Source organism: Hypomesus nipponensis, chromosome 14 (genome assembly GCF_054491055.1).
Source record: "Hypomesus nipponensis isolate SF chromosome 14, ASM5449105v1, whole genome shotgun sequence".
Taxonomy (NCBI): domain Eukaryota; kingdom Metazoa; phylum Chordata; class Actinopteri; order Osmeriformes; family Osmeridae; genus Hypomesus; species Hypomesus nipponensis.
In genome coordinates this window covers 2,081,903-2,109,597 of record NC_140374.1, presented here as the reverse complement: position 1 = coordinate 2,109,597, position 27,695 = coordinate 2,081,903, and the positions used below count along the sequence as shown (strand labels likewise).

Below are 27,695 nucleotides of genomic sequence, written 5' to 3'. Positions count from 1 at the left end.
TTCTTTGTTATGTGTTTCAGATGGGTCTGAGATCCTTGCAGAATTCACTGGACAAGATAGTATTAGCTAAATACATCATAGCAGTGATGATATCAAACATGACTTTAAGTTGGGCTAATTTAAGACAAGTGTGTATGTTATGTCATTTCTGATTGCATGTGAGTACAGTGGCATTGTGTTGAGAATCACCTAATTCTTAACCCTGCTTAACGAAATAATGAATAGCTTCAATGTATTTAACACATTCTAAGAGACACCCTAAAGAGTAAGATTGCGTTAAAGAGACGATCTCGTCTTCCACCACCAGGGGGTGATCCCCGGAGAACACTGAGGAATAAGTCACAAATGAGCATCAGGTGTTTTCTTCAGCTATCATCTTCCTCTCCGGAAAGTTATAAAACAATCACAAACTGAATACTTCAACTTCTAAATTGCCACTCGTCCGTTTATATTTCCACGTTTGGAAAATGTGTTTATGAAATGTGTTGGATGCAACCATAATGCTCAATTTCAAATTAAATAGATTATCTGTATCATGTAATACAATGAACATGTTATGACAAATATGTTGTGACAAAAGCGTTGACTTATTCATCCGTTCGGTAAACCACGACGGATTACTCTCCCACGTCACTTGGAATGACGGGCAGAACCAGAGGGGAGTTTAGAGTGGTGGGCATTGCCCAAAGTTACAACCTCTACTAGCTTATATAAAAGGAAGAGATCAGTTTAGTTCCCTGTAGAATTCTGTGGCTGTACAACAACTGCACGTGTTCAGCGCAGCCTCGAAGCCCATCCCATACCAGGCATATCCATACCGATTGAAAGGGGGAGGCGTGTAAAGCCTTTGTTACCTGTACCCAATTAGAATACCTGCAGCTACATGGAAAGAATTTAAGATGTCGCCAAAGGAGTGGAACTGCAACCGATGTGTCAAGGCTTCTGTACCGACGAAATATCACAAACAAGGAGGCCACTGCACCCGGTATAACTGTACCTGGCGCACGAAAGAACCAGAGAGAAGTCATTATTCGGCTGCACATTTAAAATGAGAACGGCAATAGGAACGTTCTGTTGGAGAACTCATTCACCTTTCGAGTGCGACCCTCGCTCGTGTTGAGGTTTCGAACCCTTTAATGATCGTTTTCGGACAGCATCACCTCGCAGCTCACCTGTGCACGTTCAGTATGGATTTCAGACGGTTTAAGATTACCAAGGAGTTAATAATTGATGTCTTTGAGAACTATATTTATATTTGCATCTGGAAAGGTTGAACTGCCGATGTGAACGCAAGCGTGACCACTTCGTTAGTGCATGGCACGTCCTCATAGCGGTAATGATCATGCACAGACCCCTCCGACGGTGGAGTTTTAACGTGTTCTTGTGTTTTGGCATAATTTACCTGAGGCTTGGGTAAGTTTGAATGTTTCAGTTTATTCGTTCGGTTCTGTTATCTTTTTGTGCCTGGTGTATTAACGGTATGATAATTAGGCCACGTTACATCAACAAATGAGGACAGCATGCCCTATGACCTTACTCGTAACAGCATTGAGGTTATTACAGTGCCTTTATCACGCCAAAAAAAAGAATGAAGAAAATCACGCCATTTTCCCGCATGAGTGCCTCGAACATGCAGTTATACACCTTTGAATTGTATCAGACTGTATCATGCTTTTATTGTCGATGTTTCTGATCACCCGTCCTCCATTCCGGTAAGGTAGTTCTTAAACATAATTCGAGCTTGTCTTCACCAGTCTCCGGCTCAATGCTGCATACCTTCAATAACAGCGCAAGACTGAGTTGTATTTCCACATTCCATTGGCCAGACAAAGTTTAGCCTAGCTGTTTTGCAATAGGCCCTCACCTTGATGCATGAGACTCCAATTCTTCTATCGCGTCTGCCTTCATTATCGTGTTATTACATTTGAACTGTTTTGTATGAATTTCACGTTGATTTGCAGCAGCACATTTTGCTAACTTGCCTTGGTACAAATGTAGGCTACTCGCTTTATTGCAGGCCTTAGGAATTTGAGTTTCAGTGATTAGTGCATGACATTCATCTGTAGGCAGATTATGTCTGCTGATTAAATAATAGAAAAAAGCACTCCATTCTTTATAAATTGCCTAGTATGTCAGAAGCATTAAGATGGAAAAAACATAAACCACTTGATGTATTAGAAAAACAACAGGTGCCATCCCTTCGCGTGCCTCACTGGTGTTGACCCTCGTGCGTCACACATAGCATGCAATTTAACCACGCTCATCCACATCCAGTAGCATTCATGCAGCCTAACATCAGTGTACGGGAAGCATCCATTTAAACTAACCCAATATCTCATATTTCAGTAAGCTTAACGTGTTACCTCTATTGAACGCTTCTTCCCTTGTCGATACTACTCATGATATTACTTTTCATGAGTGGAGTCATTTGTGACGAGGTTTAGGCGATACTTTCACTATCACTATCATAAAAGGGCTATTCCGGATCACTTTTAACAATATAGCCTAATAGTAATATCGTTTACCAGTCTTTTACTCATTAATTTATTCAGATTTTTTTTAACATTATAGCAATATAGAGAGTTGCCACTTCCTATTACGAACGACTGTATTACACATCATAAACTTGAATGATGTGCGGTAAGGATGCTACAATGACCGTTTATTTACGTTTGGCCCGGAATTACTGAATGAAAGCTGTCCAGGGAATGGATCAGTGTCACCCTATTGTCCTGTTGTGGCGCTGAAGTGGGCGTATAGCAGCGTCTCCCTGCCCAATGGTAGCCACGACTCTCATGAGAGTGGAGAAAGGCACTTTTCTGCCATCCAAAATCCCTAAAACCATCATCATTCCGGCTCGGGAACCACACTCTGTAACAGTCTCTACCGCGGAGAGATGACAGAGCCAATCTCAGCGTCCGCAGCACACTCACGGCCCTGGGAGCTAGGAGCTGCATAGGACCGCCACTCAAGCGAGCACCCCGGACTCATCGCACCAGATTGGAGTCCGCTCTTTGATCTTCCGGCAAGGGGAACTAAAACGCGCGACAGGAATTAAGGAGTTTATTCTTTTTTTTCGCACTAAATCCGAAAGCGGCCATTTATTCAATGTCATCATGATCATCTTCTCGTCGCGCAGTGTACTGCTGTCAGTCTACTATCCACAGATCTTCCTCATCCTCACGAGTGGAAGCTACCTGTAAGTTGACCTTAACGACGTCTGTGTGTGCGCCCGTGGCTATGCATCTGAGTTCACGGTGCGCGATAAAACTGTCCTAGGAAGTGAATGGATATTTGGATGGAAATCTCCCTCTTAAAGATGACGGAGCGCAGAAAATGTATCTTTTTAACAGTTAAAGCAGATCCAGAAGCATTTTGTTTCATGAATGTGTATTTAACTATTTGAAAACAACAACTTTTTAGTTATATTATGAAAGAAAAATTTGTTCATGAACTATTATATTTTGAGGCAGTCTTTTGCCGCACCGATTTAAATTATTTGGGTATTAAGTAGACTCCTTCATCAACCGCTGAAAAAGTAGAAAAAAAGGCAAGCTTGCCTCGAGCGGTGAGAAGATCTAACTGGTCCACGTGGGGCCAATCTGATGAGGTGATGATGATGAAACTAGTCGTGTCCTTCGCAGGTGCTAACTTGCAAAATGTGGAGCATGACATTTAGCGATACGTATTTTTGCAACATAGGTTGATTTTTCTGAATTATGAACGTATCCTTCATTATTGTTATGACTGTTGGACAGGATTTCGTTTGGCCACGGAGTGGCAGAGATGTTCAAGACAATTGGGAAGCAGAGGTTATTGCTTCATTATTTTCTGTCGTCGTGCTATTATATAGGCCAAAGACGTTTTTTTTTACATAGCCTACATACATGGTTGTCTGTTAGAAATTGTGAGGGATTACGCATTTTGCATACCAAATACGAAAATACACCGTAGCCCTTCATGCATTTATCATTGAAACACACATTTGTATGAAGTACGTTAAATATAGTTGTAGCCTACTGGTAGCTGATACTAAAGAACCCATTACTCTCGCAGTAGAACATCGGTTTTATTTTAGGCTCTAAAATAATTACTGAAACATACTCCCCTCATCCCCGCTCTGGAGACCCCAAACTTGATGCCGAAATAGATGTGGGTTTGGTCGCAGTTAAAAGTGGGCATGTCTATGTTTAGTATTGGTTTGCAAGTTAGAAACTACATATCATTTGTTTGTTTTTGTAATTTAATCATACTTAAATGTGTTGCATTGGATAAAACTCGAGATTTTATGAGGATGTTTTAGTCTAAATATGGAATATGAAATGTTTAGGAATGCGACAAATCCTACTAATCTCATTTTACTCTCTCATTACACATCTGCAGCAAATGTTTATGCGTGTTAAACTCACAGTGAAATTTGGTGAACTGCATGGGTGGTGAATGATCCGTCCATAAGGGGATTCCGCATAGCACGCTATCACCCCCCCCCCCCCCCCCCCCCCCCTCAAAAAAAAACACCTTCGGCTGCTGTAATCACGTTGGTAAAATCTCCGCAATAATATAGCCTATACACTATCGTGTTTTCCATTCAAACGCAGACAGTTATAATAGGATTTTTAAATTTTATTCAAAGGTCAGCATGTCAACATAAATATGCACCACGTGTAGACAAGGTGTAGATACGCGTAGACGTTTTTCTATATTCTCAACGTTCACTACATAAGTCCACAAGAATTTGTTGCTTTGTGAGAAAAGTATGTGTTGACACGCAATTCCTTGTTAAGTGTAGGCTTTGAGCTTAATGTGCTGTGTCAGATCAGAGAGCTCTACTGTAATGGAGTAGGTGCAGGTTGGTGTGTGTCAGGAAAGCACAGCCAGATAGTCCTCGGGTCAAACTGCTTGTGTCTGGAACAGTGCTAGTCAGCCGGCCAGTAGCAGTAGACTATGCTATTGTGTAGTTACGTTTAGTGCAAAGTGCATATTGTGTAGTTATGTTTCACACTGGACCAATTGTTAACCAAAGTATCAAACAAAAACAAAAATGTGGAAATCATACATTTTGGAAGTTTCAGTTTGTGATAGAAATTAGCTTATTATTGAATAAACATTTGAGCTTCAATTGATTATTTTCTATGAGTTTTGTAGTTAATACTATTCATTAATATAACTTAACAGGAAAATAAAATTGGTGTACCCCTTCAAAAGCCCAGAAAATAGAGAGCTCTCAAGGTTTGTAACTGACAGAGCTGTCCCCGACAGAGCTGTCCCTGACAGGGCTGTCCCCGACAGAGCTGTCCCCGACAGAATTGTCCCCGACAGAGCTGTCCCCGACAGAATTGTCCCCGACAGAGCTGTCCCCGACAGAATTATCCCCGACAGAATTGTCCCCGACAGAGCTGTCCCCGACAGGGCTGTCCCCGACAGAGCTGTCCCCGACAGAGCTGTCCCCGACAGAGCTGTCCCCAACAAAGCTGTCCCCGACAGAGCTGTCCCCGACAGGCAACATGCACACAGAATCATCACTAAGCAAACAAAATCGCATTTGTGCACTTTGATGATGCAGGGATTTAAAGGCTTAGCTGTGGAATGCCTGTTTTGCATTGTCTGATGGTTTCCACCAGCCCATGCCCGACAGTGATTCTGTGATTTAGCAGGTGAAAGTCACAAGGATTAAATACCATCTTTATGACTTCAACTGTTTTGCAAAACACTTAAATATACACAGAAACTACACCAAATCCTTCATTGATATTTACTGACACGTTTGAATTGAGTATATTTCTCCCTATAGGTCTAATGCCCAAGGGAAACTGTTCTCCTTACATCTGCCGATTATAAAGGCAAGCCTTAGACCAGCTCATCAGTTGTGCTGCAGGGCCTGTAGTTATAAAGAGTAGCTAATCTGCTCCAGGAACCACGGTCAAGATGACAGTGATACCAAGAGACTTATATCTGCACACCAAGACTCATCACAACAGTAGTTGGAAGACAGGTCAATACAATCGAGGATCAGGAGGAGCCATTGACATGGGTTATCAATTGGATTGTGAATATTATTGAAAAGAGGAATTGTTGGATGGTTATATATATATCGATCCTTTGTGTTTTGGTTGGGTGTTTTTGGTGTTTTTGCACTCAGGAAGAGAAGTGTTGAGATATTCCTACACCATCTTGTCTATGTTGTGGTAAAACAAACTTTAGGTGTGTAACTTCTAAAACGAGACGTAAGCGGGCCTTTAGACACTCAAACCAAAGTTGCTGTATGGTGTCAGTTGAACATGTGGTTTGACATTCAAAACATTCTTTTTTCAGTCTTTGAGGAGACAGTTAGTCCACAGAAGGAGATTTTTGTCCGTAAGCTATTTTCAATCAACCATCCCATCTTTAGTTCTGTCAGGGACTGTATGGTTTCATTTCATAATGCTTCTTATAAGCAATCTACAAAATGTAGTCATGTCTCTCTCCAGTGTCTGTTTCTTTTTTCCTCTCTTTCTTTCTTTCTTTCTTTCTTTCTTTCTTTCTTTCTTTCTTTCTTTCTTTCTTTCTCCCTCTCCTTTTTTCTCCCTGTCTTTCTCACACACTCTTTCTCTCTTTCTCTTCCTCTCTCATGCTTTCACTCCTTCTCTTTCTCTCACTCACACTCGCTTTCTCTTTCGCTCTCTCTCTCTGTCTCTCTCTCTCACACACTTTCTTTTTCTCTCTTCCTCTCTCTCACTTTGCCCCCCCCCCCCTCATCCCTTTGTTTCTCCCCCAACCCCCTCTGGTTTTTCTCTGACACACAACTTGCCTGCATCAGCCTGCCTTGCTTGTGGTGGATTGCTCGAAGGCCTACATCATACTTCAAAGATGGTATTTGCCTCCACACACTTTTATGGGTTCTTGTCTCTTGACATGTTTGAAACGCATCTGTTGGCTTCAGAAGGCAAAAAACAGAGAGATGGTGAACTGGAAGGGTTCTGTTTAGCTGTCTGCAGGCTGTTCCAGCCCAGCCCTGCGTGGATGGTGATGGGGTCTGTTGAAGGATGATGATCAGATGAGACCCAGCTCTCCCAGGGTGTGGGCGATAGCTGTCTTACAGGGAGGAACAACCGCTACGTAAGACAGCATATAACTCTTTAGTTTCCCACAGCTCAGAGGTCAGGGCTAAGGTGTACAGGTTCAGGTCCTCTACAGGTGAGATCAGAGCCTCTGGTTGAAGTAAAGAAGCTTCACTCAGGATAGATGTTTACAGGCAATTTATTTACACCACTGAGGTGAGATTTAAATGCTGTGTTTAGATTTGAAGGTTTTAATCTCAATTTAGACGCATTGACGTATTTCACATGATCTTATCGAGTCCATGTTTTATTCATGTCTGAAAACAATTTCTCTGGTGTTATCTAACAGTTAAAGGCAGGGTCGGTAATGTTGAGAAGCACTTTTTGTCATGTTTGCTAAAAATGAACTTCACATACTGAGAGCAACCACTACATCTAAAGGTTTGATAGTAGGGATGGGCATTCGATGAAATTGTCTTAATCGATCGTTGGGAGAATTAACGATCGATTTTTGATTAATCATTAACATTTTTATATTAAAATTCCCTATTTATCGGCTATATTAAAATGCAGTGAAAATAGAAAAAACACAGCGTGTTTCCGCATTGAGATCTGTATTACAAGAAGAACAACTATTTCTGTAACTCCTAGAAGCGAAGCCGACAGCTGGAATCCTGTGCTCAAACACAACTGACCCTCGTTTTTTTCCGGCTAATTAACAAAGCTTCATAAAAACCTTCGCCCTCAACAATACTTATGGGGAGCATATCCATCATGATGGACTTGCAGATCCTTTGGGTAGCCTAATTTTCTGTGCTCGTTTTGCATCGCAGCTCCTCCGTGCTAACACCGAGAGCAGGATGCACCGTCACTACGTTCTTCCAGTGGTAGCATTTGAGTCGTGGAGGAGTAATTTTAAGTCAAAATGGTCTCACGCTACACTTCGCCGTGACCTCTTCATGTTTACTTTTGAAATACATGGGAACCCGCCGGTAACTGAGTAGGCCTGTGGCATTTTTTTTTTTTACAAACATTGGCTTCGTTGTTGTATGTCAGCAAATGTTTAATTGCTGCCACATAGCGAAATCCACTGCATTCCTTCAAGACTCACACTACGCAACAGAACACACATTCGTTTTATCGATGAACAAATAATGTCATCGACGAAATTCTTAATGATCGATAATCGATCGTCGATTAATTATGCCCATCCCTATTTGATAGTAAAAAGAAATCAATCCGATATCTGTGGGCGTCGCAGGACTGTAATAATGACCAATCTTTAAGGTCAGACTGGCACTAATGATTGGACGGCATTCGGACTAAATGCAATGATTGGATGGGCTACTTGTCTGTCTACCTATCTCTCGGCAGTAGTCAGGCAGTTTTGGGGAAGTGGCCTTTAAGGGAGGGGGAGGGATATTTCGGGTTGAATCCTTTAAACCAAAATATTGCTAGGTTTGCAAAACATACCTACCCTGCCTTTAATGTACCTACCCTGCCTTTAATGTACCTATCCTGCCTTTAATGTACCTACCCTGCCTTTAATGCAAACCCCCTGCTTGTGTGAGTCAGCCACCAGACCGACGTGACGAGGCCCTGTCAGGACAAACATAAACACAACATCACTTGTTTGGACTTTAATTTGCAGCACAGTGAGATTTTTCTGTATCGTGTCAGATAATCGTTTCAGATGTTCTCATTGATTGACCTCTGATCCATTAAAGAGCAATATCATGTATTTAAATCTAATGTGTGCTAAACAGCAGACACAGACCCTGGACTGCTCTTCAGTGATTGGCTGAGCTTGAACGCTGTCCTGGAGTGTCTAGTGTGTGTGACTTAACATGACGGGAGTTCTAACTGAGTCATCTGTCTGTGTGTGTGTGTGTGTGTGTACGTACCTGCAAACACCTGTGTGTGTATGTGTGTGCATGTGCGTGTGTGCGTGTGTGTCTCTTTCCTCCGCAGGGCCCTGTCCTCAGTGGTTGCGCTGGGTGCCAACATCATCTGCAATAAGATTCCCGGCCTGGCGCCCCGCCAGAGGGCCATCTGTCAGAGCCGGCCGGACGCCATCATCGTGGTGGGCGAGGGCGCACAGCTGGGTATCAATGAGTGCCAGTACCAGTTCCGCTACGGGCGCTGGAACTGCTCCGCCCTGGGGGAGAGGACAGTGTTCGGCCAGGAGCTGCGAGTAGGTCAGTCTGGGTCCTGGCTGGGAGGGGGGGGGGGGGGGGGGGGGGGCAGTTGGTCTCGGTTGGTGGTGAGTTTGGGGTGGGCGAGGGGGAGGGGAGGGAGAGAAGTGGGGGGGGGGTTGCTGTGTAGGGTTCTAGGGGCCCTGTGTGTCTCACCGTTGATGTCACCAGGAAATGCTGACCTAGCGAGAGACAGAACATAGCATGTTACTGGATAGCATGTTACTGGCCGTTTGTGGCTGAGGACAGTGATGGTTCTAGATGATTTCAACTGGAGGGCCAAGCTGGGGCCAGTTTTACTGTTAGAGGGGCCAGTTCCATTAAACATTATTGTTGTCGTACAGTTTTCTTCACTGCATTGCAGGCATTAACTGGTAAAATACCGTACCAAATACCATTATTCCACAATTTATTTAGCCTGGCTTCCAGCCCCACTTAGCCCCGCCCACAACAAAAATTTGGTCGGGAAGTTGGGTCTGGAGGGGCTCGTATTGGGGACAAACTATATAAAACCAGGAACTGGGCGGACCAATGAAATTGCCAGGGCGGGCTTTATACGATGATGGACAGATGATCAACAGTAACGTAATCAACAACGTCACAAAAGAGCGCTTGGGTTGAATTTGTTTTCAACAAACAACATATTAAGTTGCTATGATTGGTTGTAGGTCTATCCATTTGAGCAAAGAGGCATTTGTTTTACGAGTTCGGTTGAAACACGCCCCGTAGTCACAGCCCAACGGAGAGTTATCAGACTCATATTCTGACTAGAATTATGAGTATGACAACGTCAGGCTACAATTTATTAGCATTTCCCTTACATTTTTACTTTTGCATTACTTAATCAATATCAGTCACATCAACTGTATTCTGTGGTTTTTGTGGTTTCTTGCGAAAAGAACATAATCACAAAAATGTATTATGTACTAATTTGATCAGACTCTACATTTATGGGGGTACGCTTATAGCCACAGAGGCCCTGCAGCTACAGAGAGCTGTGTTGTGTCTGTGGTAAGATGAGCAGCTACAGAGAGCTGTGTTGTCTCTGTGTGGTAAGATGAGCAGCTACAGAGAGCTCTGTTGTCTCTCTGTGGTAAGATGAGCAGCTACAGAGAGCTGTGTTGTGTCTGTGGTAAGATGAGCAGCTACAGAGAGCTGTGTTGTCTCTGTGTGGTAAGATGAGCAGCTACAGAGAGCTCTGTTGTCTCTCTGTGGTAAGATGAGCAGCTACAGAGAGCTGTGTTGTGTCTGTGGTAAGATGAGCAGCTACAGAGAGCTGTGTTGTCTCTGTGGTAAGATGAGCAGCTACAGAGAGCTGTGTTGTCTCTGTGTGGTAAGATGAGCAGCTACAGAGAGCTGTGTTGTCTCTGTGGTAAGATGAGCAGCTACAGAGAGCTGTGTTGTCTCTGTGGTAAGATGAGCAGCTACAGAGAGCTGTGTTGTCTCTCTGTGGTAAGATGAGCAGCTACAGAGAGCTGTGTTGTCTCTCTGTGGTAAGATGAGCAGCTACAGAGAGCTGTGTTGTCTCTCTGTGGTAAGATGAGCAGCTACAGAGAACAGCGGCGAGCTCTGAAATATGGCTGCTCTCAAGCCAAACCCACGCTGCACACATCACAGAGTCCAGTCCTAACCACCAACATACAGCCTCTTTCTTTCTCTCCCTCTCCCTCTCCCTCTCTCTCTCTCTCTCTCTCTCTCTCTCTCTCTCTCTCTCTCTCTCTCTCTCTCTCTCTCTCTCTCTCTCTCTCTCTCTCTTGTATTACCATACAGACTGGCACAGGCTTTCCCTCATCCCTTGTCCTTGCTTTGTTTCATTCTCTGTCTGTCTGTCTGTCTGTCTGTCTGTCTCTCTCTCTCTCTCTCTCTCTCTCTCTCTCTCTCTCTCTCTCTCTCTCTCTCTCTCTCTCTCTCTCCATCTCCCTCTCTCTCTCTCTCTCTCTCTCTCTTTCTTAGTACTGTGTGTTTTACTGGTCTAATGCATCTTCATTACGGCTCACACTAGTAGTATTTTCACCCAGTAAAGATTGGGAGTTCTGTCGCTCTATTTGCAGTAAACTTCTGGTTACGATGCCAGGCTTTGCTGCTGGTAGCAAAGTTATGGAAAGGTTACCAGAAACACTGAAGCCTAATGAGGAAAAACTGTGGTTGAAAAATGATGTGACAGATGAGGAGACAACTAATGGTATTATTGCAGAGAACGCTGCAGAACCCAGATAGATGGATGTACATCTGTTGTTAATCTGGCTAAATTGGTTGTGTCCATTGCCTGCTGCTGCATGTTTGTGTGCGTCTCCATACTTGTGTACCAGTGTGTGTGTGTGTGTGTGTGTGTGTGTGTGTGTGTGTGTGTGTGCAAAGAGAGAACTGGACAAGTAGGACAACATTTACTGTGCTTTCTTCATAGATGTACAAAATGTATCTCCTTCGCAAGGGTGTCGTTTTACGGCGACACATTTTACACATTTCCTTTCGTTTAGAAATGCTTTGTTGCCGTTAAAGTGTGGTTTAGGCCCTGTGTTTAATCCAACGGCTCTGTTAACAATCACTGCTCCTCAGGACAGGCTGGTGAGGCTGCAGCCCCTTTAGAAGCATGTCTCTTTGTTGTCAGTGTGGCGCTCTGTGTAATGGATCTGTGCTCATTTTCTCTCAACGTTCAGCTTGTCCTGCTTCTCTCAGACCGGACTCAGAGCCTCGGAGCCCGGTCTGTCTCAGTGTCGGAGAGGGCTCTGCAGACCAGCGCTGTCTGGTTGCTCCGTTTGAAACAGGGGTGCAGGATGGGGTACATTTTTCTAGAGCACATTTTAAAACGACAACCGTTGACCAAAGTGCTAAACAATCAGTAGTAGCAAAATCCATAAAACAACACAATACAGAAGTTTATCAGACAAAACTTTAGCATGAGACAAACAGCAATTTTTGTTGTTGTTGTGGTCAGGGCTTGGCTGAGCATGTCCAGGGTGTGACGGGTAGGTTAGGGTCAGGGAAGCCCCTTGAAGAACACCTGCATCGTCTTAGCTTGTCTTCCATTTCGGAGAATGTGGAGAAGTAGCTCGTTTAGTGGTTTCAGCTGACACCTTCATTTCAAAACTACAGTTCTACAAATGTTGTTGTTCACCTGAGTTTGTACTTGTTTTCCAATGTTAACTTCTTCCCATATTAGCTGAATAACTACGTAGTCATGTTCTGTAACTTCACTGTGTGCGGCGTGTGTTGCAGTCTTGTTCTGAATGGCATATGAAATCATGGAACTACACCCCCTCACAGCAGTGTTCCAATCCCTTTGACCGAATCTGAAAATTCCCACATCATCATAATCAACGGTGGAAGGAAAAACTCTCGATCTGCTCCCATTTACGTTTTTTTAAATTCAAATCCCCAAAAGATGAACACTAAACCTTTCCCCCTCTCAGCGATCCCGTCTCAGTTCTGAATTGGGAAGATCCTGTTTCTGTTTTGAGAGCTAAATATCAGTCAACCACAATCGTACGGCTTTCTCTCTCTCTCTCTCTCTCTCTCTCTCTCTCTCTCTCGACTTGCCTTGGATGCCGTTGGTCTCCTTGGCCCGGCTCCGTGGTATTACAATCGCTTTCCAAGCAAGCACACATTAATAGCTGGGTTATAGAGTCTTACAGAGACCCAGATATCTCCATCCGAGGAAGGATTCTGTTTCAGCAGCGAGACAGTCGTCTGATACGTACACCGAATGTGTATCACGCTGTAAATACATTGTTTTCCAAAAATGCATGTCATCCGCGGCTCAGTAAGGATGGCTGGAAAAAACCCTAGCCCCTTCACATTACAGCCACATCCTTATTCAACAGTCCCTGTGTTCTGTCTGGGGGTTGGTTCCACAGTCCGGGCAGAGGAGAACGAGGTTGAAAACACGGAGAACATTTGGAGGCATTGGAGGCTTGGTTTGTGTTTTTTCCCGGTGCAGGAAGGTTTAGCAATACTCCCCCTCGGTGTTTGTGAGAGTCCCCGGCATGCCGCTGCACCTCCAGTCCATTAAATGTGGTGTGAGTTATCTTCTGCTTACTGATGTGGGTGTTACTGCGCGTCTCACTCACGCTGTAGGGTTTGATAGTACAGTTGTAGTTGAGGCCAATGCAGGAGTCATCGTCAGCGCAAAGTGTCACAGGAATCGGAACTCCCAGGTAAAGGTGTCAGCAGTGTTACTACAGAGCTGAACCTATGGTCGCTTCTCCTATTGGTCAGCGTTTGTCAAACGGCCCACGTTGATGTCAGAAGGGCCTTGTCTGTCGTGACGTCATGGGATGTGTTTGCTGTTGGCCTGTAACTGAGGGCCCTGAACACCTGAACCTTTAACGTCCTCTTCGCAAACAGCCGCCAGCTCACGGCGATAGCTGTAACCGCATGAAAACAGACACCTTTCAACGGCTACTCTCAGCGTCAATACCCCCCCCCCCCTCATCCCATAAACAGGACAGCTCCGGTTACTCTCTGTTTAACTTTCGAGCCAGTTTGTCACCATCGTGATTCATGCTTTTCATCTGAAAGAAGGGTTTTGTTGTGTAGGCGGTGAAATATTGCAAAAGTTCACTCGGCCCCGGCTCACTGCACAGGAATGAAGGCAGCACAGGGCAGGTGAACTGTTCAACACAGCTACGGAGGAATGCTGCTGTGCGTGGATTCTATCATACCACCGCTAAAAGCCTTAGATTAGTGTTCCTGTGAGAGAGGAAAGAATCCACATGTCGGATTCAGTGGCAGACGGTGCAGTTGTTGAGTGTCAGTTCTTCTGTCATGTTAGTTTCACATTAGAAGACCTGTTCTGTCATCTAGGAGACAGAAGGAGGAAGGAAGCTGTTCTCCCCTGACCTACATTAACTTTCTCTCTCTCTTTCTCTCTTTCTCTCTTTCTCTCTTTCTCTCTTTCTCTCTCTCTCTCTCTCTCTCTCTCTCTGTCTCTCTCTCTCTCTCTCTCTCTCTCTCTCTCTCTCTCTCTCTCTCTCTCTCTCTCTCTCTCTCTCTCTCTCTCTCTCTCTCTCTCTCTCTCTCTCTGTCTCTGTCTCTGTCTCTGTCTAGTTTTTCTCCATATCTTTCTCTGTGTCTCTATCTCTGCCTCTTTGCTCCGCTGTCTGCAGTATTGAGTTATGGGCCTGGGGCCTGACTTCATGGGTTTGTGAAGCGGGATGGAGAGAGCACTCTGAGGCTGTGTGACGATGGCAGGGCGTGAGACATGCTGCCGCCCCGGCCGCCTGCTTACCAAGCAGGAGGGGGGGGGCTTTTTAGACCAGGGGAAATAACAGGCCCGAGGTGGAATGTGGGAGCTAGGGGTAAGTAGTGGTGGTGGAGTGGATGGAGGGAGGGAAGGAGGGAGGGAGGGATTAGTTCCCATGTCTATCCCTCCTCCTCCCCTGGGTGCAGAGAAGGATCGTCTCCCAGGCGAAGCGATCACTCCCACACTGGGGAGGGAGGGGGGAGGAGCGGGGGAGGGAGGAGTGGGGGGGGGGGGGGAGGGAGCGGGGGAGTGGGGAGGGAGGAGTGGGGGAGGGAGGAGCGATGAGCCGCTGGCTGGAGTGAAACAAGAGTCTACTTTAGCCAGGATAAAAGATGTGGAAGTCAGCAGGTTCATTGAAAGCCACTTGAGTGGAAGGGGCTCCTGGACAGACCCAGGCTTGATGTGGAGGACGAGCTCTCTCTGGCCGGCAGCCCGCGCAGCCTGATGGGAGGGAAAGGTCACTGTCGACACCAATCCCTCCCCGCAACCGCCGACATCTTCAGGGGGTTTTATCTCTGCCTCAAAAGAGGGCCGAAGTGAGGGAGGCTGAACTCAGGGTGTCAGATCGTCTGAGAACGAGGCGTTGGAACGCAGGCGTCAGGAGTCAGTTGACTTTGGGCCGCGCAGCAGCTGAAACACAGTAGATTCCTTTGAGAAATTCTGCGCACTCTGAAGTACATGTTGAGTATGTTAATATGAACCCGCAGCATAAATTGATCGAATCAGTTATGATTTGGATAGGAATGGCTCCCGGTCCAGAACCACTGTGGTTGAGGTCGTGTTTTTCCTGAAACTGTGGTCAGGTCTGTGTTGTTCATGTACCCAGGAACTGTTATTATACCTGACAACTCCTGGCCTGAACTCTGGCTATCTGCTATCAGTGCCAATCTGCTGAACGGATTTCACTGTAACAATGGATCGAGCTATCCTATTGAAAACTCTTATTGAAAAAAGCTGTAGTAGACGGCATCGCTTTGCAGAAGGAACACAAGATTAGTTTTCACCAGGATCGACCCAAGTTGCCGAAAAGTTTCCCTTGTTATTTTGCCCCAGAAATAAATAATCTGAAACAATGCTGTTGCACGCTCGCCATAGTGCAGCTCTGTGTGTTTGAGTTGGATTGGTTTGCATTGCGTGACGGCTACACGTATCGCACTTTCAGTCTTCTTGTATCAGTAGCTGATTCAGGAAAAGAAAATTCTTGAGGCCAATTATAGATACACTGGTACAGCTCCTTCTTATTCTCAGGATCCGGTGGTGAAACTGAATCCTGAGAGAGGACACATGCAGTATCTCAAATCTGACTTAAATTATGAATTACTGCACTCGCAAAGTGAACCTGGCAAATGTAATGTGGTGTGTTCAAATCGCACTCCTGGAGGTTAGACGTAGGCTTAAATTGTCTGTTTTCCAGTGTTCATCAGTACATTGAAAAGACGAAAAACTAAATTTAGCACAAGAAGTCAGTCAAGTCACCAGGAGGGAGAGCAGAATGTCATCAATCCCCTCGGTAGTTACCCACTCTCAACCAGGTGTCTCTCACCTCACCAATAAGGGTTATCAAAGTCAGAGACGCCATCAGATTCTCGGTGGCGTCATCACGGGTAAATATAGTATCTTCATCGTTATCCTGGCTGGACACAGGATCAGTGTTACAATCTGAGATGGATGTGAAAGTGGTGTTGATGTGACATGGAGCGTCATGTTCAGCCGTCTGGATGGTGCAGACCCTCACATCTGAGCAGCTGGCATCACGGCCATGGGCCTGTGGAAATGATGCGTGCGTCGTGCTATGCTGGAACAGAGCAGAATAAAAGGCCCTCTTTCTGGGCGCCGTCATCGTGTGGGTAGGCCTAATCCCCCCCCTCCTCCCTCGCTCCGCGGCAGGAGGAGAGCCGTGACGTGGTCGCTGTGACGTGGTCGCCGTGATGTCAGCGCGTGGGCTCCGTCCGATGGCGTTATCAGATCAGGGATTCTGCTGCGTGCGCTTGGCTGCACTGGTGTAGGCTGGGCGCTCTGCGAGGCTGAGTAAAGGTCAACTTTCTTGCTGTCTCTCTCTTTCTCCCTTCCCCTTTCTCTCTGTCTCTTCCTCTCGCTTTCTTTCTCTGTTTCTCTCTCTCTCACCATCTCTGTATCTTTATCGCTCTCTCTTTCTCTTTCCAGCACTCTGCTACCTATCTTTTTATCTCTTTCTCTTCTGTGGCATCTACCCCCTTCTCTTTGTCTCATTAAGTCACACTGTTTTCTTTTTTTAACAGTGGCCAAACAGTAGTGACTGTATAGACCCCTCTCTCACAGCCCCCCCCCCCACCACCTACAGACTGTCTGCCAGCCTGCCAGTGTCCCAGCCTGCTCTTTACTCCCTCCCCGAGGGCTCACACACACACATATACACACATAAACACACACACTCACACACACACTCACACACACACATATACACACACCTATACACACACACAAACACACACTTATACACACGTATACACACACACATATACACTCACACACATACACACACACACATTCACAAACATGTACACTCACACACACACACACACAGACGCTCACACACACACACACACACACACACACACACAGACGCTCACACAGACGCTCACACACACACATTCACACACACACACACACACACACACACACACACAGACACTCACACACCCCATGGTTGTTATCAGCAGGATCTGTGTGGCTCTGCGTCCGTCTCAGTGCTCGATGCGGGGGAGCAGGATGTGAGAGGATCAAGCGTAATCTGGGGACGCTCTTTGTCTCACACAATCCCAGCGCGGGCAGCAGCCCTGGACGGTTTCACCAGCCAACAATCACAGTCCACAGCGCTAACAGGCTAACAGGCTAACAGTCCACAGCGCTAACAGGCTAACAGTCCACAGCGCTAACAGGCTAACAGGCTAACAGTCCACAGCGCTAACAGGCTAACAGGCTAACAGTCCACAGCGCTAACAGGCTAACAGGCTGCCGTCTGACTGAGCCCACGAGCTCCAGTGCTGGTTAGGAAGCAGACACATCTGTGATGGGCTTGTCTGTTGTTGTTTTTTTCCGGAAAAATGTATTTGGGGCATTTTCATGCTCTGTTGGGTCGTTAGTTAGACACACCGTTTTGGGGGGGGTCTGTGTTCAAGTCTGTGGATGATGGGGTGTCTAACTGTGTTCAAGTCTGTGGATGATGGGGTGTCTAACTGTGTTCAGTCTGTGGATGATGGGTTGTCTAACTGTGTTCAAGTCTGTGGATGATGGGGTGTCTAACTGTGTTCAAGTCTGTGGATGATGGGTTGTCTAACTGTGTTCAGTCTGTGGATGATGGGTTGTCTAACTGTGTTCAGTCTGTGGATGATGGGTTGTCTAACTGTGTTCAAGTCTGTGGATGATGGGGTGTCTAACTGTGTTCAAGTCTGTGGATGATGGGGTGTCTAACTGTGTTCAGTCTGTGGATGATGGGTTGTCTAACTGTGTTCAGTCTGTGGATGATGGGGTGTCTAACTGTGTTCAAGTCTGCCTTCTGCTGCATGACTTGTAGTCATTTAGCAGACGCTCTTATCCAGAGTGACTTACAGTATGTACAGGGGCCTTCCCCCCGAGGCAAGTAGGGTGGACACAACATAATTTGGCACGGCGGGGAATTGATCTGGCAACCTTCTGATTACTAGCCCGACTCCCTCACCGCTCAGCCATCTGACCCCCACCTCAGGGAGATGCCAGGGGAACAGGCCAGCGCTCAGAGTTTCAGGAAGCTTCTACTGGAACTCAATCTCCCGCACGCAAAACTGGTCAAGTTTAAACATCCTCACAAGCAGTTCATATCTTGAATTCCCTTCAGTAAATCCCTCGCTCTCTCACTATCAGAGTTACACATCATTTTAAGTTGTAGTTGGTTTATCCCGTCTCATCGATCGCAAACGAGCTGAGAGTATAGCCTGGTCTGTGTAGTTCTGGTAAAACAATATTATTTTATTGTACAGGAACATGGCTTCACTAATTCCTCTTGCTGCAAACCTCACGGACCACAACTTTGTCTATAATTTGCCCGGGAGCATATGTTCTTAGCAACGCTACATAAAGTGAAACGGAAAACAGTTGTAGAGAGGGTGGGGGGTGGAGAGAGAGAGAGAGAGAGAGAGAGAGAGAGAGAGAGAGAGAGAGAGAGAGAGAGAGAGAGAGAGAGAGAGAGAGAGAGAGAGAGAGAGAGAGAGAGAGAGAGAGAGGAGAGAGAGGAGAGAGAGAGAGAGAGAGAGAGAGAGAGGGAGGGAGGGAAATGGAGAAAGAATGAGAAGGAGAGAGAAATATAGAGAGGGAGGAAGGAGAGAGAGAAAAAGAAAGAAGGGGAAGACAGGAAGATAGACAAAGAGAAAGAGAAGAGAGAAAAGAAAGGACAGAAAAGTGTAGAAAGAGAAGAAAGAGAGAGACCCATCAGTAATTGATATAGAAAGCAACATGGGGTGTCCTCTCTCACCTCAGCTCTGTCACCCCCAGACCCAGGGTTCAGAGGTCACAGCTAGCCAAACTGTCGGTTGAAGATGTGCAAGCTGCATCAAGGTGGCCTGTCAAGTGATGTTTGTTACAGGTGCCATCTGTCTTTCATGCTATAGTACAACTTCCACCCTCTGACGATGGCTGGTTTGCTCCTGTCAAGGAGCTCTTCCCAGTGGCATCTGTTACGGTCCGTCTGAGACTGAGGTTGGGTTTATGGAGGGTGGACAGCGAGATAAAGAGAGAGAGAGAGGTAGAGATATAGAAATAGAGAGAGAGAGGTAGAGAGATAGAAAGAGAGAGAGAGGAGAGAGGTATAGAGAGAGGGAGACAGAGAGAGAGAGAGAGAGAGAGAGAGAGAGAGAGAGAGAGAGAGAGAGAAAGAAAGAAAGAGAGATAAAGAGAGAGAGAGAGAGAGAGAGAGAGAGAGAGAGAGAGAGAGAGAAGAGAGATAAAGAGAGAGCGAGAAAAGAGAGAGAGGAGAGAGGTAGAGAGAGTGAAAGACAGAGAGGTAGAAAGATAGAGAGAGGTAGAGAAATAGAAAAAGAGAGAGCGAGACAAGAGAGAGAACCCTCCAGAACCCTCCTGTTCCCATAGCGATGTCTTCCACCGCCTATGAGCCGTGTGTCTACCTGGGCTGAGGCTTTGACTTCCTGACAGACTCACTGGGCCCTTGAACCTGCTAGCCAGTCCACAGGCCCACTCTTACATACACAAGGACGGGGCTTCAGTGTGTGTGTGTGTGGGTGAAAAGCCCTTTGGAATGCTCTGATAACCCTAACTCTCCCCAGCTGTGTGTGTGTGTGTGTGTGTGTGTGTGTGTGTTTTGTCCTCCCAGCCTTTCCCGGTGTCCCACCTCAAAGCAGTGATGCAGTCCTTCCTCTGTCTGCCTTGCTGCCCACTGTCCCTGTCACAGGCCCCTCTCTCCATCACGCTTATCTCTCTTCTTCACGCTTATCTCTCTTCTTCACGCTTATCTCTCTTCTTCACTCTTATCTCTTTCCTTCACCATTATCTCTCTCCTTCCTGGTTACACACCAGTGCAAGCAAGGGCCTCTGCTGGTTTTAATTCACATGCGAAAAAAAGTTATTGTCGATCGCATTCTTGCTAGCTAGCTAGCCGATATATTCTTGCAAGCTAGCTTACTAGTCAGTACATTTTTGCGAGCTAGCTAGCCAGCGAGGCCAATAAGGTCACAAAGAAGAGTTGCTACAGTAGGGCAGCTAGCCTACCACTGGCTGTACTCTCTCAGGTTATAAATCTCCTCTGCTGTGTCATGTGAAATTTGTTTAGCGGTGCGCTGGCCTCTCTTTTAAACACAGATTGTCGTAAAAACCGGCTGCCGCCACATCCAGAAATGTTGTTTTGGCCCCTTTTAGGGAGCAGGGGAACATGAGGGATGTCCTTGTGGAGGCTGGATGGTACCGTGGTCAGCTTATGTGAAGGCCGCACTCACTCATCCACACCCGGTACACCTCCAGTCCCACCCAGGCTCCTCCCTCCCTCCCTCTCCCACCTCACTTCCCCTTCCTCTTCTCCTCCATCTTGGACACTGTCACAGACACTTGCCACTAAACTCCATTAGACATCTGGTTTAATACCCCCCCCTCCCCCTTCTCCTCCTATTCTTCTCCTCCGGACCATTCCAAGTTCATTGAGGTTTTTCTGGTTGATCCAATTTTCCGCTGGCAGCACCCAAGGCTCTCCCTGAGTGGTTCCTCTCTCAAGGCCAGTCAGGACTCTGAGACCAGCCTCTTTAGAATTATTTTTTGTGTGTTTTTTCTCGTCAGTATTTCATAAACCACATGCCGGTTCTGCAGCCAGGGCATGAGAGCACATCACACCCATGTCTACCGTCGGTGTACGTTGGACGCGGTTTAACGTTTTTCCAGTTTGGGAATCAACCGTTGTCAGGCGGCTTTTTTTGCCCATGTAGTTTTTCGTGTCTCTGACCCTCTTTTCGAAACAAATCATCCGGCATGAAACTGCCTCTTCTTTAATTACGTTCCTTTGATAAAGTGAAGATCAGAGCATCCCAATGGTTCTGAACGACTCACTTCACTTACTTCGTATCTCAAACACGTGAGGTGGGATCGCTGCTCAATGGAATAGAGGGTCCCAAGTTTCTGGGAGTGGGATTGGCTTCCGTTGTGCGCTTGGCTCAGTGTTGCCGGTGCCAAGCCCAACAGGGGGTGACAACCATCATCATCATCATCGTTTCCCCCATGAGCACCATGGGCTTGGGCCTCCCTGGCCAGGGGAACCTCCCTTCCCCTGGAAACAGCCCTGTCCTGTTTTAGCCATCACAACTGCTGTGTGGACGTGCTTCTGCCAGAGTGTGTGAAGATCTGTGGGCATGTGTGTGTGTGTGTGTGTGTGTGATAGTGTGTGATAGTGTGATGGTTTGATGAAGTGTGTGTGTGTACGTGTGTCACGATGTGTGTGTACGTGTGTGTGTGATGATTGTGGGCTTGTGTGTGTGTGTGCGCGTGTGATCACACGCGTGCTTATGTATGTGTGTGTGTGTGTGTGTGAAAGGGGTGGGGGTGGCTGAACGATACCACAGGCTGGTGAGCCCAGCCTTGTTGGTGAGCAGCAGGAAGAGTGATGGTGAGTCAGGCCTTGCCAGGGCCTTGGCCGCGGCGTTAGCGAACAGCATGCATCAGTCACAGCCAGCCTCGCTCCACCTCCCAGCTACACCACTCTCCACAGGGTCTGGAGTTGGGAGAAAAAAAGGTAAAATAAGCAGTCATTTAACGTTTAGTACATTTCTGAAATGTTAAAATGTTTATGGGGTTGGGCAAGTAACTTATAAGGGTTCACGTGTTTGAGATACGAGGTGGTTTCTCTGCAATTCCACTGAATTGAGTGGAAGAAGCTTAGCATCGACAATCTTTACTATCGATCTGATAACGACATTATGAGTGTTAGGATATGAGTGCTATGCTATTGAATGGTATGTAATAATGATATTCCACATCGTATAGAATTTCATAGAGACTTCTGTGAGACATGACAGAGCTCCGCCCAATCAAGAGGATGACAACAGGAATGGTCACATGATCGGATAACTGCCTGGTTTCCTCTCCTCCATGCAGGCAGACCCAGTGAAGCTAGCGGGTGAGAGCTGTGAAGCTAGCTGGTGCGCTAGCAGTGAAGCTGGCTGGTGTGCTAGCAGTGAAGCTGGCTGGTGTGCTAGCAGTGAAGCTAGTTGGTGAGAGCTGTGAAGCTAGCTGGTGCGCTAGCAGTAAAGCTGGCTGGTGTGCTAGCAGTGAAGCTAGCTGGTGAGAGCTGTGAAGCTAGCTGGTGCGCTAGCAGTGAAGCTAGCTGGTGAGAGCTGTGAAGCTAGCTGGTGCGCTAGCAGTGAAGCTAGCTGGTCAGAGCTGTTAAGCTAGCTGGTGAGCTAGCTGGTGAGAGAGCTTTATGTTCACCCTGTGTCCTCTCAGAGCCCAGCCCGTAGCCCCACTCTCACATTAGGGACGGCCGAGGAGAGACCTGGGTCTCTTCTGCCCCTGGCCCAGCTAGAGAGGAGCCGCTGAAGACAGCTCTGACCAGCACACTACAGGGGCATGTGTTTAGCTGGCTGGCTTTGACCAAACAAATAGTACACAAACGTGAATTGTCGTATCTGGAGATTTTCCATGTTTGACAACATGAGTGATCCAACGTTACTGTCTCTCCTGTCTTGTCCTTTAATCAATAACAAATTCAACATATCTGTCACCGTTACGTATTGGACAATAAGGCTAAACTGTTAACCAGCCCGAGAGCACAACTCCCTGCATATTCCCCTCAGGGTCCTAGTGCCTGCTGCGGACCAGAAGGCAGGCAGACCTGCAGACCACAGTTTCTGTAATGTGGGCAGCAGCACAAGGTGCTCCAGCAGGGAAATTCAGCACTTTGGACAGCACCTGTGTTAGACTAGCTAGCTCCCCCTCTCTGGTACTCTGTAGCGCCTGCACACACACACACAGCTGGTCTGTTGGAGGGTGTGGTCAGCCTGTTGACCCCCTCTCTACAAAGGTAGAGGGGGAGGGAGGGAACCTCCTTCTCTACGAAGATAGAGGGCGAAGGGAGGGGAGGGGAGGGGAGGGGAGGGGAGGGGAGGGGAGGGGAGGGGAGGGGAGGGGAGGGGAGGGGAGGGGAGGGGAGGGGAGGGGAGGGGAGGGGAGGGGAGGGGAGGGGAGGGGAGGGGAGGGGAAGGGAGTGGAGGGGAAGGGAGGGGGGCTGGGCTGGGCTGGTGGCTCTGCTGGTGATTCAGTAAGATTATGGAAGTAATGGATACCACTACCACTCACAGCACTTCCTGACCATGTCAACAACAACTAAACACAACTCCAGTCTGATTTCTGTGCACTGCAGTTCTGTCGACTAATTAACAACCAAGTGACTTCAGAGGATTAACATTCCTCTGTCTCTCCATCCCTCTCTCTCTTTCCCCCCTCCCATTCCCCCTCTCTCTCTCTCCCTCTCCTCTTCCCCCTCTCTTTCCCTCCCCTCTCCCCCTCTCCCTCTCCCTCTCCTCCTCCGCCTCTCTTTCCCTCCCTGCCTCTCTCTCCCTGTCTCCCTCTCCTCCTCCCCCTCTCTCTCTCCCTCTTTCTCCCTGTCTCCCAGGCAGCAGGGAAGCAGCATTCACCTATGCCATCACGGCGGCAGGCGTGGCCCACGCCATCACGGCGGCATGCAGCCAGGGCAACCTAAGCCAGTGTGGCTGTGACCGGGAGAAGCAGGGCTACTACAACCAGGAGGAGGGCTGGAAGTGGGGTGGCTGCTCGGCCGACATCAAATACGGCATCGAGTTCTCCCGACGCTTTGTGGATGCCCGGGAGATCAGGAAGACCCAGCGGCGGCTCATGAACCTGCACAACAACGAAGCGGGGAGGAAGGTAAATGCAGGGGCCGCAACACAAGCAGGGCCGCAACACAAGCAGGGGCGGAACACAAGCAGGGGCGGACGATTTTATCATTTTTTTATAACTGAAGACGCGGCCATTAAATGTAATTTTTGGGGTAAAAAGATGAAGGGAGACATGGGGGGATGGGGGTTGGCAGATTTGCCGGGACACGTTCCACCCATGTGTAATGAAAGCTATGCCCCTGGACAGATCTACAAATACTGCTACGACCACCACTACTGAAAACAAACTTGGTTGTGTGTCTCTATGTGTGTGTTTGTGTTGCGTGATGGAAAACAGTTTTACCAGAAGAGTATTATTCCCTCTCCCACACCCTGGACACAGACCAAGAGTGGAGGCAGTCATGTGGTTGTTTGAGCTTGTTTTCTTCAATACTATTACGACCGGTTCCCTTTCTCAAGCAGACCTTAGGCGCTGTTCTCCAGTGCTGTTTGTTTGTTATCAAGCATCACAGAACAACACAAACCATCTTAACCTACAGTGAATAGCCTCCACTGCTACCTTCAGTCGTTACTGAAGTTCTGTTGACAGACGGATGTGATTGATAACCGGGGAGTTTCACCGTGTGCTTGAGGATGGTGAAGCTATCAGCCGGCAGACCCTCCTAGCATGGAGAGGACAGTCAGGAACAGGATAGTACTGCAGTTCTCTGTGCCGAGCCAGCTTGTAAAGGCAGGACGACCGGATTGTTGTTAATGTTGAAAAGCGTGCCAGGTTCGGATGTTTCGATTCATAGAATTCGATTCACGTACATGGTGGAAACTAGGGAGGAACATTTTTTGATCGGTTATTCAGAACGCACACAATTGGTGTCAAATAATTCTCCACAGAATCAAAGTATGTTTCCCCCAGTTACGTTTTAGAAAGAAATCCAATAATCGGATCTTTTACAAAAAATATCCAGTTGTAAACACCAAAGAGGAAAACTGCTTGTCCCAATTTTGCGGGGGGGGGAGATTTCCAGTGAATCATTGTGTGCTGTAAGCCCGTCATCCCGTGATACCGTGAGGATGACGTGAAGAAACCATCTTTAGAGGCCGTCTGCTCACATGTGACTAATTGTTTGCAGACAAGAGACTTTGACGGACACGCTGTAAGTAAATGTTTCCATCCACTCGTCAGTTCATCAGATAGATTTCTTACCCAGACGTTCGTTGTGGTTTGCGCCATACATTTTTGGAAATCCTTCTTCTGAATCAACATCCGAGACCAGATTTTCAGTGACCCCGGTCTCATATTTTTACGCCTCTCTCCATATTCTTTCAATCAAACGTGCTCAGATTAGACGTTCCCAACCACAGAAGACATAGATGAGACAGAAAGCTCTGATGAACACGTTTGTGTGTTTTGTGTACATTGTGTAAGTCTTCGATAGAAATTATGACCAACGTTGCTGGCAAGGCTCAGTGCCAGGAAAAAGCAACACTGGAAATATGCCCTGCCAAAAAAAGCGTGAATATCTTATACAACAAATACACACATGCTTGGTTCTTACAACAAGGAGTTACAGAGTCATGTTAGGACCACTACAGTTGTGTTCATTTAGCCCATCCAAGCACTGGAACCACTCATTCTTTCTTTCTTTTCTCTTTCTTTCTACTCACGAGCATCAAACACACACACAGAGTAAAGAAAGCTCAGTTTCACGGGAGGCCCACAGCGCTACGATTGACACCGCTCAATATTTCCCAGATGCCCCAGGATTAGGCCTTTAGGAGGCGTGTTCTGAGTGTGCCATGTGTTTGTGATGATGATCTGTCGGAGGATAACACATTTGGAACCCCCCAGCAGAGTCTTCTACATGGTGCCTGTGGGCTGCATGCTGTGCTGACGTCCTGAATGGAGGGCATCCTTGCTGCAGCCAGCGTTTGTTCAGTTAGTTTATCTTCCCGTTTTTAAAGCCTGATGTTAGCGTACACTTTTGTCCAGATGTCATCGGTTAATGGTCACCCATTGGAAACGTTTCGACAATGTATCTGCAGCACATTAAACAGCTGAACGATCCACATTTAACTGCTGTGTGCGATGGTGGACGGTTACTTGAGATTTATATATATATTTTTCTTCTATTGATGTGGTCTGCAGGAAGGTAGGGAGAATTACAGGGTAGAATATTACCAGTAAGTGCATTTTTCCCTTCTTTTTGACATTTAGCTGGCATCGGAGCCCTTCTTAGAATTTCAGATATGCTGTGTACAGTCCACTTCACAGGGTGCTGTCAAGTTCAGCCAGGCCACGATGCTGCTGTTCGACCCTCAGTCTTAAACGTTGTGGCACAACGTACAGAATGAACAAGTCCTCAGTACAAACCCCACTTCTCCAGGAGCCTTAAGTGTGAAGGCACAAGAAGAACCCAGCAGGCCAACGTTCTTTTAACGTCGTATTAAAGGCAGCTTCCTTTGAAATCAAACGTTTTGACGTCCTGTTAGCATCCGTTTCCACTTAATGCTCATTGCTCCAAACAAAGACGGCATTCAGCCTCCGTCTGAGGTCAACCTCTCGGTGATTCTTTAATAAACCCGCTGTTTCATTCGAATAAATAAGTGCTCCTCTCTCCGAAAAGTTTCTGAAACGCTTTCTTTTGAAGGACCAACAAGAACTAAACCCAGGGTTTGTGTCGAGGCAACATGGAGATAATAGTGATCCAACTGTTTGCTCATTTGTAGGCTCAGTTTGCGGGAGTACTCGACAGCATACGGCAGTACTCGACAGCATACGGCAGTACTCGACAGCATACGGCAGTACTCGACAGCATACGGCAGTACTCGACAGCATGCGGCAGTACTCGACAGCATACGGCAGTACTCGACAGCATGCGGCAGTACTCGACAGTATACGGCAGTACTCGACAGCATACGGCAGTACTCGACAGCATACGGCAGTACTCGACAGCATACGGCAGTAGGAGTGGACTCACTACAGTACAGTTTCCCCAACATGGATTTAGCCTAGTCCTAAAGTAAGACAAAAATGTAATGAAGATCTCCATTTTTAGACAAATGGCTAGGCTTAACCCATGTCTGGGTAACTGGGCCTACATGTTTGTTCTAACTGAAGATCAAAACACTGAACGACAAAAATCGTGGCCTCAACAAATATTCTTCTATCCTTTGCATGACTGTGTGGGTGTCAGCCCAGTGGTAGGGCGTTTGACAAAATGTGCAGATCAAGAGAGTCAAGATCAAGGTTCAAATCCCACCTCTGTACATCACTTTGAATAAAAGCATTGAGTAAATAGGACATTTCTTTCTGAAAAGAACTGTTGAATTAACCCAAACTCACTCCCCCTCCCTCCCACCCACCCTCCCCCCCCCCCCCCAGGTTCTAGAGGAGAGGATGAAGCTGGAGTGTAAGTGTCACGGCGTCTCGGGCTCCTGCACCACCAAGACCTGCTGGACGACGCTCCCCAAGTTCCGGGAGATCGGCTACGTGCTGAAGGACAAATACAACGAGGCGGTCCACGTGGAGGTGGTGCGAGCCAGCCGCCTGCGCCAGCCCACGCACCTCAAGGTGAAGAAGACCCAGGGCTACCGCAAGCCCATGGAGACCGACCTCGTCTACATCGAGAGGTCGCCCAACTACTGCGAGGAGGATGCGGCCACGGGCAGCGTGGGGACCCAGGGGCGCCTCTGCAACCGCACGTCGCCGCACACGGACGGCTGCGACCTGATGTGCTGCGGACGGGGCTACAACACACACCAGTACACCAAGGTGTGGCAGTGCAACTGCAAGTTCCAGTGGTGCTGCTTCGTCAAGTGCAACACCTGCAGCGAGAGGACCGAGGTGTTTACCTGCAAATGA

General features: G+C 47.1%; 1 protein-coding gene across 2 annotated transcripts; it reads left to right on the top strand.

Annotated features, from left to right (window-relative positions):
* The first annotated feature begins 792 nt into the window (after positions 1-792).
* On the top strand, positions 793-27,695 carry wnt7bb (wingless-type MMTV integration site family, member 7Bb). Of its 2 annotated transcripts, none has more exons than XM_084671699.1 (4): positions 793-985; positions 9,009-9,235; positions 23,593-23,864; positions 27,216-27,695. In XM_084671699.1, exons 1-4 carry the CDS (start codon positions 900-902, stop codon positions 27,693-27,695), a joined length of 1,065 nt encoding a protein of 354 aa, XP_084527825.1. In that variant the 5' UTR covers positions 793-899. The 2 variants fall into 2 exon arrangements, with proteins under 2 accessions (XP_084527825.1, XP_084527824.1); XM_084671698.1 differs by lacking the exon at positions 793-985 and adding an exon at positions 1,055-1,413.

Bases quoted from the DNA above. Each gene is read 5' to 3' on its own strand.
- wnt7bb (XM_084671699.1), top strand. From the start codon at position 900: ATGTCGCCAAAGGAGTGGAACTGCAACCGATGTGTCAAGGCTTCTGTA. The intron at 9,236-23,592 runs GTCAGTCTGGGT...CCTGTCTCCCAG, and splicing joins CGGCCAGGAGCTGCGAGTAG to GCAGCAGGGAAGCAGCATTC. The intron at 23,865-27,215 runs GTAAATGCAGGG...CCCCCCCCCCAG, and splicing joins ACAACGAAGCGGGGAGGAAG to GTTCTAGAGGAGAGGATGAA.